Genomic DNA, 19138 nt, shown 5'->3' on the forward strand with positions numbered 1-19138 from the left:
ATTAAGTTTCTGTTTAAACATGGTCAAAATAACCGAAATGGTGGGGCTGATGAAAAATTGCAAAACATTCAACATAATTTATTTGCAAACCGTATAAACCAATTTGCAACTATTTCCACTTAAATTACAAAATATTGACGTTGGTGAATTATATAAATACATTTTGCAATTATTCGCAATTGATTTGCAGAATATTGGCATAGGTTTCGAGTTTATCAGTCAACTTGGAGAGGCTAACTTAATAAAAATCGTCAATTCAAGTATTTTTTTTACGTAACAAATATCTATTATCGTACATATGTTCTTCGCGACTGTTATAAATGTTCAATATCTATATCGTATGGTCTTGTAATATCGCAGTTCAGCCGTTTTCCACGTGAACTTCTACGCTACTTTCTACTGAATGATATTAGTAGAAATAATAATACTCGTCGACACTTAAACTATGTACTATTATAACTCGCTCTACGACATAATTGTAATCGTGTTATATCTATAGGTTGATAATTCGCTAACAAACGTTTTTTTTTCTTTTTAATTTGTGTCTGGTGTAAAAACGGAAAACATGCTGCGATTCTGTTTATGGTCAAATAAGTAATAAACACGTCACTACAAAAAATATATTCTATTGCACATACTACACATACATATACTGGCTATATTATTTAATTATTTTAATGGCATACGCTCACGAGTGTTGATGAGTTTTCCGTATCGTTATTAATTACTGTACAAACGATGTTACGACTACTCATATCCCCATTCCATCCCGATCTGTCGTACGTATGGTACATTATAATTTATTTTCAAGCACGTTATATCTCTAGGCAAGAGTTAAAAAATGTAATAGATCAAACATTTGGGAAAATAATTTAAAATCACAAATACCCTGCATGAGACATTGCACTTATAGAGCCAAAAAAATGAATATACATTTGGAACATTTTTCCACAGTGCAATAATTGTTGCAGATGTCAAAATCAATAAAAAAAAATTTCATAGAGCTCCAGAAAGTTAAACATTTTTAACTCATATTTATAATTTAGCGTTTGATCTGTTGACATACTAAAATTTTATTTTTTCATTTCGATGCATTTCTATTTATAAATCAAGTGGTTTCAAAATTGCGCACATTGAAACCATTGATCGGTTCACATTTAACGGGGAACGTCAACGTCAAGTTACAGACATCACCGATAACCTATAAAAAGTCACATCCAAATATCGTTCTATGTATTAAGTACCACGTTGGAAACGTTTACACAAGTCGTCAATATGTAAATATTAACTATAGAATTATAGGTGCATAAAAAACGAGACAATATTTTGACATAGTATTACACATGATGCCGATGTTTGTGCGGTGTGAATCGACCTAAAAGGTGCAAAAAAAAATTAAATGTATATATTCAAAAGCTAAAACGAAGTAAATTATGTGCTCTCGCGTCAAGAAGTAATAAGAAGTAATAACTTTTCAATCAATACACACGATAGCGTTCGTTTTTTCTTCCAGTCCTGATTGATATACTATTAATATATAATACGTATTACAATATAATCTTTATATTAATAAGTAAATCATAGAGCAAGAAAATAATTAATAAATAATGTTTATTTCTACTTACAACATTACGTTTTATATTTACACGAGTTATTTACAATCAAATAATATATAACGACCTATTTCAATAAAAATTAACAATATTGACACAATAATTCATAAATATATATATATATATATATATGCATATAAATTGTTTAGATACCTATATACTATATGTCAACTATAGTTTCGTTACCGTTTGTAGGTTTGATATCCAACAACGGAACAACCTCGGCCAGCTTGATTTGAACGTCTACGACGGTGTCTTCACGTCTCGTGTTCTGCGAACATTTTTCTTTGCAATATTCGCCTGCAATACACCCGCGCGATAATGATAAAAAAATATGCTAGAATTTAATTCAGGATTTTTTTTTTTCAGGTTGGCCGTTTATACATAACACACTCACCGAGAATCGTGGCGGGAAGCGCGTCAAGCGAATTGCAGAACACCATCGACTTGCATCCGGACTTCCGGCATACGTATCGTATCTTGTCCGATGCGTTCACGACGATGAAACGCTGATCCTTGGCGTGAATCTCCGACGATATCACACTCAGTCCCTTGGCCGCGGTGTAGTCTAGTCCCTTCAAGCGCGCGAAGTTTACGACGAGCGGTATTTTCGCGTACCTTTCCTGCTTCGAAATGTCCATGACCTCTCTGTACAGATAATCGATCGCGGGGAAGTAAAGCCCGTTGTTCGGTGTAATCAGCACGAATTCCACTCCTTTGGACTGAAAACATTAGCAAATGTCTTAGTATAACGTAATATAATCGCGCGTGAACCGCGACCGAATCATTTCACACATGATTCACCGACGGACTCACTTTGATTAATTCGATATTCAACTTCGGTCTGGACCACATTAGTGCCAAATGAATTATGTTAGCGCATATGCCCGCAAGTAAACCGATTTCAACGGTAAAGAAAAGGCTTACCAAAAGTGTAATCATTCCGACGAATAACTCGATCCCTGAAAAAATCGCAAACACAAATAAAGGTACGTACAAATAACGTTCTTAACTTTAAACCGGTATGTTGGATGACATTATTGATGTATTAAATTTTCACGGGATTTATGTCAGACACAAGAGAGCACAGGTTTTTTTTTACAAGCATTCGTCTTAAATATAACTCAACCGATGAATTCTATAATCCGAAACGTGAACATAGTGCTACGAAATGTAAGTGTATAGCCTATGTGAAATACAAACAAGTTTAATTTTGAGACTAACAAGTATTCAAGAGTCGAATTATACTAGCACTTTCATACCAGACGGCAGCAACAGAGCATGAACGTTTCGAATAACTCGATTACATTTCATATTTTTACTAACACACATACGAAATTATATAATAATAATAATAATAATAGTTTACTCACGATTAGTTTTCCAAAGTGGTTTGACTATTTGATAGTCTACCAAAAATATGACGGCGCTGATCAAAACCGAGGACAGTATGCACCTAGGAATGAGATGGAAATATGGTGTTAGGAACAGGGTGGCTAATAATATTAGACAGCTAGCGTAAATGTTAGACATCGTGGTTCGGACCCCGCTAGCTTGAATCAATGCGCTCCGAGTAAACGCGCCGCACGTAGGCATCGACCTAATGAACGACCCGGCAATGTTGCACATGGCTAAAGCAAACATCTCCTGCGTTGCTTCGACTGTGCCTCCATTAGCTATACGGGACGGGACAGAAACAATTAACATTAGTCTCTGCGTATATTTTAACGTGTCTACCGTACTCGGTAGTTTAACCTTTGCCTAGGGCGACTACGACGAACAACAGAAACAACATGAAATATTATAGCTAATAAGACTACGGTGTATAGATTAGTCAATATTACCATCGAGTATCGATATTGCGTTTTAATAATTTTATGTAAAATATAATACTCGTCCTATGACGGTGAATACAATACATCTCAGTGGCAACGTACGTACGCTTTATCGGCTCTTAGTTCATAGTAATAGTTAATAATAATAATAGTTCATAAAATATACTTAAACGTTTTCTATCTAAAAATACTAGATCCACGTTTTTCAATAGAATTTATGCATTAAAAAATAAACTAGAGTTATTATGACTATGACCTTGTCTTGTCAGTTTATTTGTGAACTCATTTACAATACTCTTTATACGTTCCATAATGTGTTTCAACACTTTTTGAGTAGCTTTCTAGCAACATTTCCTCAGCTCGTCTGGAAATTCAGCATCGGCATCAAAGGTTTTAAAAAAAACTAATCATGGTCACACGTCTGATTTACAAAAATAATAAACCGGTCAAACTATCGAAAGAAAAACATGGTCATCATAATCGATACAACTATGTAACCTTCTTAATCACGCATGGTACAACATGGTGTTCAAAATTAAACAAATGATGAAACAAGAATAAATTAGGTATGATTTACCAAAGGGATGTTAATATCCCATATAAAAACGATATCCGAGGTGGAGAAGACATGCAGTTTTATTTGGAAAATAATGTACGCAAAATATTCTTAGAGAATATAAGTATGAGGGCACTATAGTTTAAAAAAAATGGATTTAATCAATTTCGGTCACCAAACAATCTGTATAAAATAAAACAAAACAAAGAAAGTTCGAATTCTCGGACAAAGTTTACATTTTTACTTTCCCAATAAATATATATGCGTGCTTTTAATTATTTTGTGACTTGTCTGTCTAACCATTATTAACCATACTAACCATTATAAACTTGTACACTTTTACTACTTTTGGACTAAAGTACTCTAAAGGTCCGGGTGAGTATAAGTTTTACAAAAACTAGCAATTTTCATAGCCATCGCGACAGCAGTCGGGCTGACTCAATTGTTTTATTTTTGTAAATTGTATTATTTCCTTTGTTTTTGGCTGTCGGTAACGATTAAAGTTTGCCATTAAAAAAAATCAGTAAAAATAACAAATATAGCTTGAGACTCGAATATACATTTTCTAGGGGGTCTGAGTGGGTTTGGCCTACCCGTCTTGCCAGTTCACCCTTGCTAACAGTTGTGTTATAATTGAAGACCACGGAACAACAAACAGGCATCTCCATTTTTTTGGGCAATATCGGTTTTTCAGCTTTTATATTACAAAAAATATTTCACGTCGATTGGTGCAATAATCAGACAAATCCGATCATTAAATATAAAGATATTGTACAAATGGAGATGTCTGGTTTCTATTACGGTACAACTTTTGTAAGGAATAATGAGCTTAATCTCATTAATTTTTTTCTTACGAATAACTTATTTATATAAATTACCGTAAGCCTTAGCGATGGAAACGTTGGCCAACACCGACACTAGTGGTATGACAAACATAGCAGACCGGATCTCGTACAACATCTGAGGTAGCGTGACGGTCGTGTTTCCGGACGTGTATCCAAAAGGCGGAAACTGTAGTGACGGCAGTCCGGGTTTAGCAGTTTCTGTTCAACAAAAACCGATTGTTGTACTCGAAATCGTTATATAGTGCACTCGCGTATACGATAAAAATCTAGTTATAAAATTATAACCATAAATTACATTTTTAACCAAACGAGTTAAAAATATTTATTATTCAAAAACGGTGTTGTAGCTTGTTTACAACGAGTTCGAGTATATTATAGCACCACCTCAACTAACTTTAAAATTATTTTACATTACGAAAAATAAATTAGACCAAACAAACTAACCAAATTTCTCCCTTTGTTTTATTATAACCAGTCAAACTTTACACCGAATTATTATTTTAAACTAACCAAGTGTAATATTTAGGTCTCATCTCCGATAAACGGTAAACTTAAAAAGACCATATTTCGGATAAAAGAACATAATTAAACACCCGGTTTAGTTATTCCGACCTTTCTTAAGATCCAAATTAAATCACTAACTCAGAATTCTAATCAACAAATTATTACTTTATCGTTTATGGTATTACCAAATCATTATCCAAATCTGGGGTTATGCAGCTTCAATAAGTGTACAAAAAATTAAATCTTCCCAATTCAAACACTTACCCACAATAAAAATAATCACTCTGGTATATTAGTTACAAAATCTTATACTGAAAATCTTGTATATAAACCAGATAACAAACATTTTTACCAAAAACTAAATAGCAAATTTGGCTTATCATATTAAGTCACTTTACTTTATTTTATATCCCAGGTAACTCGAATAACCCTAACCGGAGATTAAATCGTATACATAGCTTCTTTAAATAAAACTATTCTTTAAAATCTAAAGTAGGTCTAATAAAGTATTTTCGTATTTTAAAGTACATTGTTTAATTTTTTATACTATTGCTTTTGACCACCATATTTATCATTATTTTCTTGTGTATATTTGTATAGTTGTACATTTCATAGTAAAAATAAGCATTTTTTTAAAAAAAAAGTTCAAGTACATGTTAATTTTGTCCAAGTTTTAAAATAATATAATGACAATCATAATAAAATCAATAGCCTGCAACGTATGTAACTTGCCTGATGTCAAATATGGCAATGGAGTTCCACTTGATTCGTACAAATACGTGATAAACATTGAAATCAAAAGAACGGTTGTATTTCGGCTTAGGGATACATACCATATGATCCTTTTTATCTTTCCCTTGACTGGTAGATTATGTAGCTCCTAGAAAAATCGAAATGAACTTATTATTAATTGCCAATAAATGTATTATATATATATATATATATATATATATATATATATATATAAGTTAAAAATTTTGGTGTTTTTCGGAAAAATTAACGTCTTCATAAAATACAAGATACCGATCAAACCCACTTTTTACGTAAAAATATATTGAATATACAACATAGTGAATACGTACTCTCATAATTAAAATAAAGACGATGGCGGCTAACCCCAAATAAATGTCTCCGTTTCTTCTCTCGTGGAAGTGTTCGATCAATTTCTCTATGATATCTATAACCGAGTCACCCTTGAACTTCACGCCCAGAATACCCTTCACCTGAGACAACACAATAATGAAAGCAGTGGCCGTTGTAAAACCTGACGTCACCGGAGTGGAGATCAAGTCGACCAAGAACCCTGTAAAAATCGATAATCCGTTACAATCCATATAGAACCGCAAGCGTTTAACAATCTACGTAATATTTATGTTACATGTAACCAGTACACACTTATACATGTAATATATTTATATTTATCTCTGAACAGTCGATTCAACGTGATTCAGAAAAAACTTTTGGTTAACGATAACAATATACCGCTGTATAAAATCCACCGTCGAACGGACCATTTTTTTTTGTTTTCCCGTTTTACTTGTTCAATTCACCGAATACCGACTCACCTAATCGTAATAATCCCATGAGCATTTCAAAAATCCCGCACATGAATGTCAACAGCACAACGTACTGGGAAGGTAAATTTTTTGTGTACTCGTACGTGAGTAAAGCCATAAGAGAAGTAGGTCCCATGGATACTTGCTTCACAGTTCCGAAAATCATGTATATAAACCCACCTATAAGTGCCGAATACAACCCAACCTGAAACCAAATATAAATAAAAATTAATATGAGATCTAATTGATTTTCGAACGTCCATAGGCGCGTAGCTCGTGATGGTGATGAGAATATAATATTGTGTTTTAAAATTTTTCAAATATTGTAGTAATTATTCGTTGCGAGAAATGTCTTATATTTACGTTTGCATTATACGTTGCGTACTTAAATATTATATGATATAAACGTATGTATGATTTTGTAATTTTTATTATTTTTCGTTTAAATTCAGACGTATACCGATTTTCAACATTTTGAGCAAACGGTTGAATATGAACCGATAACAATATATTGATATATTATTATACATACAATCATTTGAACAAAGCATACAAATTATGTTACCGCACTGAGTAAGACAAGGACTGCTCCTTTAATAATGGCGAATGATTAATTATGTGTAGTTATGTATCATTCTTAATTTATTGGTTCAATTCTTATTATAGTTTATAAGATATTTAATAGGTACCTACATGCATTCGAGTAATATTACTTATCTTACTAGACAAATAACGTCGAAACAAAAGAAACAAAAACTCTATATACGAGTGTAATACACGCGTTTTGTATATAGTTTACTTGCCATTTGTCATTGTTTTGTTTTATTTGCAATTTATGTTGTATTGTATTAGTTGATAAGTCATAATCATCCTTAACCTTTAATTGTATTTTTGTAATTTTTACTGTCATATAGTACGTACACTAAACGATTTTATCAATCTATAAATCATCCACAGTCAGAGACGGAACTAGAAATGTTTACGCCCTATCATAGACTAAGAATCAAAAACCCTTCTCTACAATTTTTTTTTTTTTTAACAATTAGCGTACAATCATACGTATTGAGTTTCAAACACATTATCAGTGACCGAGTTACAAATATGACACTGGTTGTCAATAATAGAATGTATACTTCAAAAATTATATCCTCTAATATTCTACGCCGGAAATGAATCCCCGTCTTCCTCCCCCTAGTTCAGCCACTGTCAACAGTAGCTGTTGGAATCAGATATTTATATAAGTTGCGTTTTCTTTTTGAAAGCCATGCGCACACCGGAGCATTCAATGTGCAATGTAATAGAGTTTGTGCTCGCTTCGATGTTACACGTTACAAACGACCAGTGTGCACGTTTAGGGTCGAGCACTGCACTGTATCGATTGTTCGCCCGTTTATCCATTAGTTCACAGTTTGTTCTCACGCAACGCCGTCTGCAATGTTCGATATCAATTTACACTCGCGTTAAAAATAAACATACAGGTATACATATTGTACTGTCATTTTGAATTATATTTTAACGCTCTTTTAGTTCGAAAATGTATTACAATATTTTAGGTCCATCGGGAACCATAGTATCGGTTTATTTTCGTAGCATTCAACACAAGGTCTAACATCTTTTCTTTGTTCCACTCAATTTTCTGAATTTAAAATTAAACTAATAAAACACTCCTCATTAAAATAGTGCCGTAGGTTCGTATACGACGGTTAGGGCGATTTGCCGTGAGCAAATGGTTCGCCGTACACGCTCGTGTCGTGTGGAAGTATAACATTTTTTGGACGGTAGACGAATTTACCGACACGCGTGTGGATATCGACGGCGTTGCGAGCCAAGCACGCGCAAACGATACAGTCATTCCGTACACACTTGAAGATTACAGTTACATTACAATTAAACGCTCCGGTGTGTACACGGCTTTAGATTATTATAAATTTTTATTCCACCGCTAACTAATTCACAATTGCACACAATAAAATTAAAGTATATATAACGTGAACTAGTCGTGCACCGCTGTATTAATATCAGCTGCTGATAATGTTCGAAATCGTTCATAATTATACAAGCCAATATACCATATAATATATTTAGTAATTCAATTTAAATTATATATATATATATAATTATAATAAACAAATTAAACCGTCATGTTTCTAAATTCACCTTGTAAATTATTTAGATTACGTGGATTTAAGTGTATTTGAATAAAATATGATAAACATTACGGATATTTATGTTAAATTTGATAGTTGTAAATCATTAAACAAATGGTTTCGTTAAAATAAAATATTTGTTCAATAACCAACTAATTAGGAAAATAAACAAAACAAGTAGATAGGTACTAGAACAAAAGACATAGATAAAACCAAGAAATGAACAGTCGAAATGTCCATCGATAACTCTAATTGTGTTATAAATATTTTATATGATATAGTTTATATATTTACGAGTATGTGATATAGGTATTTTTTTGTTCGTTTTACAATAAGTTAATAATTAATAAAACATATCCCTAGAGCTACAACTATATTTAAGTTAAAATTACTAAACAACAACAATATTCCATATGTACCATAAGTTTTCGGTTTTTGAACTTTGACAATGAAATTTATATATTACTTTTAATAATTGTATGTTAACAAGTTTCCTCTTACATTGTTCATTCTTGTATGAAAAAAATATCGAACATCCTTAATTACAAGTTTTTTTTAATAAGCGTTTGAATTTTAAATTTTAACAAAACTCGATAAAAATTACGAAATCTGCATCATGTTTGTAAATACAAATTTAAACCATTCAATTTTAAAGCTTAAGACTAAAATAGAATACAGGGTTCCACATAAGTATCGATATGTATCAAATACAAGAAAATTTTCTCGGACAAGTGAAAAACAATTTTAAGCCTTAGAAATTTTAATTTTATTTAAAGGGTCTTTAAACGAATTACGAATAAACGATATAATTTTATGTAAAAACCCCAATTAATATTTTACACATTTTATGTAGTAGCCTGTAGCAGATAACGTTGTGCTTAAGTACTCGTAATTAATACCAATTTTTTTCTAGAGGACTATGAAAACATTTGAAAGGAGGATTAAGCCATTCTATTTGTGCCGCTGATTTTTTTATTTTTTTAAAGTTTATCATCTGTCGCTATTTATAATATCAGATCAAATTATATAACAAAATGCCTTTATATATATATAATTATTATACTCGTACTTGTATATTATGTGTGTACCATATGATGAAGCATTGAAGCTTACTGATGAAACTATATTCATTGATGCCTTTTTCTATAATAGTTAGTACCTACATTTGTTTTATTTATGATATATATGTAATTATTACTTTTCTTTACAATTATTATTTATAAATAATACATCCGGAAAACACCGAATGATTAAATCAATAATAAGCATGCATATCTACAACTAATGGTATAAATACAGATAAGTATTTTTAGTTTTTATCAATAATATCTCACATTTTCACATGGACGGAAAAAAAAGAATCCTTGAACATGAATGACAAAACATAGTAACACAGAATCACACAAAGATTGTAAAAATACACTATTATGTAATATTCACTGTTTGATTACACGAATTTATATTTTTGCTGGACTTTTCGATAACAATCAGTATTTGTGAAATTTTTTTCTTAAAAGTTAATCCAATTGCCAAGTGAAAATAATTAAACATTTATTTTAATTTAAGTTAAACTAATTTTAGTTTAAACTTTTCCATTGGTTAAGTAATTATATAACATATAAGTATTTATGTACAACCCTTCTTGGTATTTTGATATGATTTTTTTACATTTTGTACAAATCAAATAGGAATCAATGTACTTATTATTCGTGTTCTGTTGTAAACACGTTTTCAAAACATTTTATGAAAACAAAAAAGTTAAAAGATAAATATTTTTCAAAGCTTATTTAATTAAAAATTTACAAATATTTATATATTTTTTTAAGTATAAGTAATTACTTTTTTGTTTTCGATTTAAAACAATATATACGTGTTACTATAGCTAGGTACTAAGATTACTGTATTACATGATACACTTGATTTAATTTATAATTATATTCGATACCACCAGATTCAGTAGAAAGTTTTTTTTTTACATCGTACAAAAAAAACAAAAAACAAAACATGGTGGGTAAATCGATAATAATACACCGTTAGTAAACTCACAATTTATACTTATATTTGTTGACATCACACAACGTTACTTAACAATAGTGGTTTATATCAAAAACTATAAATTATATTTTTGTGATTGTCAATTCGATTCTTTATTTTTTTATTTTACTAACCAATTCACTGCAGTTGGGAATCTTTACAACATGAAATAGAGGTACAACTTAATTATTTAGCTAAATATTTACATTTCATGGTGAGCTTTTTATTTTTATCATTAATCCACCCCTCTCCAAGGAAATCATTTATTTGCTATTATTATGGCTCTATAAAATAGCATTTGAAAATAACACAATCGTTAATAAATGCATTATAAACCGTTAACAGCAACAATTAAAACGTTTAAATGTTGTATAACGAATTATTCAGTTACATAACACAGATATGAAATATACTTATAAGCGAGGTGCGTGCTATTTTGAATATCATTTGAAGTATTCAACTATTCAACTATACGAATATAATGTAATCCTATAACATTATAATATGTAGTACATAATGCAAAGTATTATTCTGTGCTCAAGCGAGTACTGTAAGATTTCTTATAACTGATCCAATCAGAAAATAACGTATCTCTGTAAAATTGGAAACACTATTCGAATTGTATGATCATATATACGTTTAAGATATTAGAGTAGACCGGAAAAATATAATACGAACAATTATCGATTCCTGTAAAAAAATATTTTCGTCCCGTCGGTGTACGTTAAACAAAGCATACCTGAGGTGATAAATTGGCAAGGGACGCGTACGCAATACTCTGCGGTATCATTGTCAATCCAATTGTAAGACCAGCGATTAAGTCACCCGTCGCTTTCTCCGTATTGTAATTTGGAAGCCACGAGGTGATCGGCACATATCGGTGAAAAAATTCTATTACTTTTTTGTTCTTTAAACATTTTTGTGTACGTTTATTTTTGACGCTGTTGTTGGAGTTGGCTGGAAAGGACAAATTATAATTATTATTAATTGAAAATCACTTAAACAAAAAAAAAAAATCTATTTGAAAAAATTACATTGGCGTAAATGCTCTACTTTTGTTGAATAAAATTTTACACATTGTACACTTAAAATTAAAAATATAAAACACTTCAGAGTATTTCTTAAGAGTTTTTCGTGTTTTAACATTTTTTTTTTTTTTATGAGACTTGCGTATTTCCATTATTTTTTTACCTTTTCACAAATAAGATTAATTAACTACTTCACTGGACATAAAATATTTTATTATAATGTACGTAACATACATAAGGTTTTATCTTGAATTATATTATTTAATATATATAATTCCCAAAAAAAGTTGCCTATTATGATATCTTACTAGCTTCGATAGCAATGTTCGATTGAAATATTATTGAAATTCTTTTATTTTATCATATATAATAGAGTAAAACTCACTTAAAACGTTTTCCCGCATAAGACGGTTTTACCATCGGTCCCTAGATACTTCCAATACTAATCAATGTAAAACTACCTGTTGAGACGCTTGGTTTTTCTCTGTCTAATGGAAAAAGAAACTTTTTTGTTTAGCAGATTACGGTTAAGTGCAGTAATTGTATGAATATCAAAATATAAATTATACTTGTTTACGAGTATATATTTTTTCAATTCCTGCATAAAACACTATAGTAAGGTGGTCTCTTTTAGAGCATCTTAAGGGAGTTTTACTGTAGTTATAAATTACTTTGAATACGTTTTAAAAGTGTTGTACTTAATTTTGTATTATTATTTATAATATATTTATAACAATAGAACTTTTTTCTATTAAGAATCTTAGTTCAATTAATGCTTGAATAACAGCATTAGCACATGGTTTTTTAAATTACAAATTAAATACATTTCAAGTTCAAAGTAATTAGTCATGACCCTAAAATAAGCACGAATAACCATGTAATTTTATTATATAGACCTTCAATTGCAGTTAATGATAATAACTATAGTTTGTATGTTTTGTTTGTGAAATATTTGTTTGGCTTCTGAAATAAATATAATAAAATTATTGGTATTTTAATTATTCGCAATTCACTTCACGCAAACATATTTACACCACTGTATTTTAAACACATCAGAAATAATACTAATACAATAAAGGAAAACACAGAACTCTTTAAAAGAAAATTACACTTCCCCCTGATAAATTATTTAGAAAAAAGCAAAAGTACCTACATGTTACGAGAGCTTATTATTGAACAGTGTTTTTCTTTCATTACTTATTTTAACTAAAATAATAATAAAATGTTTAAGTAAATAAAAGTATACACGGTGCTTACTGTTTAAACATAAATTTTATTATCATTTATTTTTAAAACAACATTAGCGATGGCATTACTTTTTTAATAAAATTTTGATACTTATCATTAAATTAAAATAGTGTTGTTGAGGCAATTTAGTTATGTTAGATTATAATGGAACATTAACTATTTAACTATTTGAAATATATATTTATTATATCATATGTAATAAATTATTGGTATAAAGATATATAAAGGTAATATAATATATAAAGATGAATTCAATAACTTGTATATTTGTATATGTTGAGATTTATAAGATTTTGACTGGTGGTTGAGTTGTGGGAAAAATCCATTGTGATAATGTTTTTATCTATTTCAATAATTTTGAAGTTATACAAAATGTACAATTTAAAAAAAAACCTCAAAAACATTAAGTTTTATTTGGACACATATAATTCAATTACGGTTAGTAAAATTATTGTTAAGTGTTTATAAGAAACACTTTTATTGAAGATAAAACAGCGTATACTGTACTTTTCTACAGCATAGCAAAGTACGAGTGTGCACAATATACTATGATAAATAATTTGTGTAGAATTCAAATATGTGAATAATTGTCTGATTTATTACTACATTGAAATTGTTAACTAAATAAGTTGGAATTTTGTTCGACGGTTGTTTGCCATTGCAGTCTAATGTGACAATTCAAGAAAAATACAAAGGTTTGTTTAATTTAGGAATCCGTGATGAAAATCCATAGACATTTTAACTGTTAACAATAATTATCATTTTTCATAACAAGAGAAATATTATTCCAAGTTTTTTTTTGCTTTTTTTTTTATCTCGTCTATACTAATATATTACTTATGTATTATACTTAATATCATAATATGGTGAAAGTAAATTAGTCAACGATTATTAATTTACTGAGTTTCTCTAGTTTACCAATTTAACTAAAACTTTTTTTTTATAAATTCGCGATTTAAGGACTATTGTATACTAACTGAAGCGAACAAATATTCACAATATACTTTTCGCAAAATAAATAACACTCTGTAAGTATAAGATTCGCACGAGTAGTTGAGCATTTCAAGAATATTTAATATTTTTGAATCGAGAAGTATCGAAAAAAAAAAATCAATGACCACTCGATTCAAATATTGAATGATAATGGAACAATTTAATATCAGTTTAATATCGGAAGAAAAAAATCTTCGAGTGTAGACAAATGGACATCCTCTCTATATGCCTAAGTGTCTGGCTGTAATTGTTTCTAAAATGGACGTACGTTTCAAACCCTAGATCGGTCGATCATACAACCCGAGTGCAATAAGTTCGGATGGACGGACGTTATAAACCCCGGAACCCGGTTTATACCCCCACGGAGGGTCCTAACCTTTCGCGACCCGATTGCAAATAATCTTTGAAGCCCCGCGGGGCTCCGATACCATACGAGCGGTGCAACGTTATTTCATTGTTCGTTTCGCGTTCAAACTGTTTGAACAACATCCGTCGGCGTATTGGCGCGGGTACCACGTGGATACGGACTTTTACGGCTCTTGCGGTTTCGCACGTCGCGGGCGTTGTTACGCGATATCGGGACACGCGGGTTTATGGCGAGAGAGAAAAAAAAAAAATAAACAAACAAACAAAAGAAAATCACAAAAAAACGTGTTGCACGTCGCAAAACTTACGTTTCGTCACGTCGTGCATTTTTCGTGCCGCCGAAACGCCGCGTGGTGTATCGCAGTGACCGGCCGTGTCCGCGTCCTCGTCGCCGTCGTTAACTTCCGGAGGGACGGTATCCGTTATCCGTCACGACGGTCATGGAAAAAAAAAAAAACGTCGCGACCGAAAGCTTGTAAACACAGTACAGCGCAGTGCACAATACACCGTACGCCGTAACAGGAGTTCGGCTGGAGATGCGCGTTTTCCTCGGGCTACGGTCGGCCGGGAACAAAACGCGAAACGATCAAATCAACCCGACACACGTTCAAGTGGCCAATCGTCGTGGTGCTTGTAGGCGCGCGGGTACGTGATCGTCGTGCCCGCCGCGGACCGATAAAGAATATTTTGTGCCGCAACCGTCTTGATCTGTGCTTGACTATCACGCGCGCGCCGCGATTGCCCCGCGTTTAAAGTGCACCCGTCGAACGACATCCTTATCGATCGCGTCCGATATCCGCGCGCCCGCGTTAACCGTGGCCGGCTGATCGGCGGTCGCGTTCCGGCCACGACCGGTCAAGTACGACCGCCGTCGGCCGGAAAACATTAGCCGCGTCCGTCCGTCCGGGTGGAACCGAATTCCGGGCGCGCCTTCGGGAAAACGAAAGCGATTGTAAAACTAACGGGAACAAACGAAGCGCAAAGTCTTATCGGCACGTTCGCGGCGAGTCCGTTGTACAAATTTTTTTTTTTTTTTTTTAATCGTAGCTGTCCGCGTGCACAAATCACCACAGTCGATATTCGTTGGACGAGTTACGTGCACGCGTAAACGTCAACCGCGTGTTACGTAATAACGTTATATTGTTTTTGTTCTCGTCATTTCCGTCGTCGAAAACCTAAACCGTCGCCGTTTCAGCGATAAAAATAATTACAAACACTCTTAACGGTTACTCCAACTTTGCTATGGATTACACGTCCATGCGTTTTTCGGTGTTTACACGTTTTATGATCGCAACACACTTGGGAGTAATTTTAGTTTGCTACGAAAAGCGCTTTCCGAACGCTTTATAAAGTCACTGTGTTTATCGCTTTGGAATTAACTGATTTCTGCCCGAGTCAGTCTTAAATTGTCATTGCCTTCCGCGTGAAAAATACATTATGCCAACTACTGACGGTTCGAAAAATTGTAATACACCATTTCGCTAAATCAACATTGAACTGTCGCGCGTCGAGCAACTGTCCGGACCAAATATCTTGACGCATGACAACGGATTCGTCTCATTAGCTATACGAGCACTCGTCAAGAGTCAGGGCACAAACTATTTTTTAGACTCGTTTGATGTTAAGGAATGTAGAATTTTAATTGATTAATCGTTAATTATCGAACGTTGAATGATCGCATTGTTTAGCAATACAAAATTAGGCAGCGCATAAGGTTGAACTCCATTAGTCCGCGACGAATTGTACACAGGAATGTATAAAAACAAAGTCCAATGACAAACGCAACAGCTAATACTCAACACAGGCGAGTGAAATGACCATGTAAATATGTAAGCACACTTGACGTTATAATAGATAGTGTGCATATCACTAATAGTGACTGTACGTATAATAAAAAGAGACAATATTAATCCGATGCCTCTTCGTGATAGTGATTGTTCTCGCTGTTAATTAGGTGATCTACAATATTGTGTTTGCACGGTATTTACGATGAACGTAAAAAGCGCGCGCCGGGTGAAGAGGCCACCGATGGACATTGAAATCCTTATCGACGAGTACGCTTGACATTTTTGTGAACACAATAGATTAAGAAATCCATGCATTGCGAGTGTATCTAAAACTCCGTTAGTCAATATAACCTCGCAGTTCTGTACCGAGTACTAGTGATGGGAATGAAATCCGGATTCTTCGAAAATCTGCCAAATCCGGGTTTCGGATTTCGGGCTAGAAAATCCGGATTTAAAAATTCGAGATTTGGGTTTATTATTGCAAATTTCTGTATTCTAATCATATAACTTTCATTGCACCAATTTTTAGTCGTTATTTTAATTCTCGGACAAGATGATGATTGTCTAAATAAGATATCTTAATAATTGGTATACTTTTCTAGTCTTACGTATCATTATTTTTGGAGATACAACTAATAATGACTAAAATGTATTTTATGATAGGTATCCGACTTATATTTTTAACATTACACAAAAACTTATACATGAGATTCTTAATTAGTTTAGGTCAAAATATCGTTTATTTTGAGAATGCTTAATTATTTTGTATTTACTAAATATAATTCTTGAAAGAATACTAATTTTCAAATCCGAAATCCGGATTCAATGCAAAATCCGGGCTCATAGAAAACTCGGATTTCGAAATTAAAAAATCTGGATTTTCAAATTTTAGCGAATCCAAATTTTTTCCGTCAATAGCGAGTACTCAAAAACAACACGAACCCCAACGATATTTGTGTACACTTATTTTTTTCATTTGTACCTACATTACTCTCGTGATTTTTTTCATACCCGACGTTTTTAACAAAATCAAATAACACGTACAATATTACCATATTTATATAAAAATACAAGCCCGTATTTAATTCGTTCTCCTTGTTTGTTTGCGGTATTTATTTTTATTTATTTTTGGATTTCGAATCAGATCATATTTTAACATACACTAGTATCCCCCACCTCAGTGGTAATTTAATGCTACCCAGTGGTGATGGGTATTCGCGCCACTAACCAACACATTCTCATAACGACCGTAATAACAGGAGTTGATATTTCCTGTATGTTTCTCTGGTAGACAATTTTATTAAAATGCCACCCAGTGAAAATTACTTGAACTGTGCTCTGTTTAGAACGAAACGAAAAACGCATTAATGTATTGATTTTACCATTTGTTTTTTCTTGTGAATCTGTATAGTACCTACAAGAGGTTTCTATTTCAAGTGCAGTTAAATTCACGGATACACCACGTGAAATTAAAATTCTTTGCGAATTTAATTTCACGCGAGTCCATAATTTTTTTTATTTAAATAACGCGTTTATTATTACATTTGAAATTGTATTATTATCGGTTCGCGTAGTACGAACTTCGTACTGTTAGTAGACATTTCCACGTCGCTGTCGCGTGCGTAGAACGTACATTAATCGACCCGTCCCCTCATTTTACGATAATACTGTTTATGAAACATTTATTTTTAGAATTGTAGGTATAAATATTTTTTAGTTTTTAGCTCTTGGATTTTGTTTAAAGCGTACGCGAAGTAAATACCCGTGACTATCTAATCAATTACACGCGAATTCAATTCACGGATTTTTAAATTTAAGTTCACGTGGACAAAAAACACGTAATCACGTGAATCTTAATTCACGTTCAAATTCGAGGGCTCTAATTTCGACCTAGTAGAATTGTTCCGATCATCACTAAAGAAAAATTATAAGATTGAACACAGGTTCTAGTTAATACTTGGGAGAAGGTTATTTTGCGAATTTTCTAAAAGTTTTTTTTAAGTAACTGCGAAAAATTGTTAAAATAAAAAAAAAAATAGAAAATTGTACTTCATACCGATTTTCGATAAAATCTCAGTTTCGCCGCGCACGATTAATCGCTTTTCATGTGTGTGTTAAAAACAAAGAATAAACACTTTTCGTTCAGACATCGTAAGAAAATATACGAATACATGTTTATCTCAAGTTCCACTCAATAGTTGAGTAAATACTGTTTAATTGTTTACACATCACTTGTTCTTCATGGCTTCGAACATAAGCAGATACCACGGTATCTGGTTGTAAGCAATGTTGAAAATATCATTCCTTCCGCGAGTGACCGATCTGATCATAACGCGAATATTCAATCATATCAGGCTCGACGAAATGGGGGGGCTGTTACCTAAGGGTCCGGCTTTATCGGGTTTTAATACCTTGTATGAGAATGGTCTGGATTGATTTGTCTCTGGTGCCCTTGATTTTTCTCCACGGCCCTGATCATTATTGTTATTATTAATATTATATTTTCGTCAAATTCAATATGAATAGTAAACAGAATTTAATAGTTCGTCTCGAATTTAATATTTCCGTGTTGAGATCACCATCAATACTACTGCTCGTGCACTACGGTCAAAAAATAAATAAAGTT

General features: G+C 32.3%; 1 protein-coding gene across 1 annotated transcript; it reads right to left on the minus strand.

Annotated features, from left to right (window-relative positions):
- Window positions 1-1714: 1714 nt before the first annotated feature.
- LOC112688194 (sodium-independent sulfate anion transporter-like) lies at window positions 1715-15052 on the minus strand. The gene is made up of 10 exons (XM_025561266.1): window positions 15034-15052; window positions 11830-12047; window positions 6919-7114; window positions 6436-6656; window positions 6086-6233; window positions 4883-5047; window positions 2987-3289; window positions 2430-2575; window positions 2011-2335; window positions 1715-1913 (listed from the first exon to the last, which is right to left on the minus strand). Exons 1-10 carry the CDS (start codon window positions 15050-15052, stop codon window positions 1774-1776), a joined length of 1881 nt encoding a protein of 626 aa, XP_025417051.1. The 3' UTR covers window positions 1715-1773.
- Window positions 15053-19138: the final 4086 nt, after the last annotated feature.

The sequence above is a fragment of the Sipha flava genome, unplaced genomic scaffold (assembly GCF_003268045.1).
Source record: "Sipha flava isolate LNK unplaced genomic scaffold, YSA_version1 37_pilon_pilon, whole genome shotgun sequence".
NCBI lineage: Eukaryota > Metazoa > Arthropoda > Insecta > Hemiptera > Aphididae > Sipha > Sipha flava.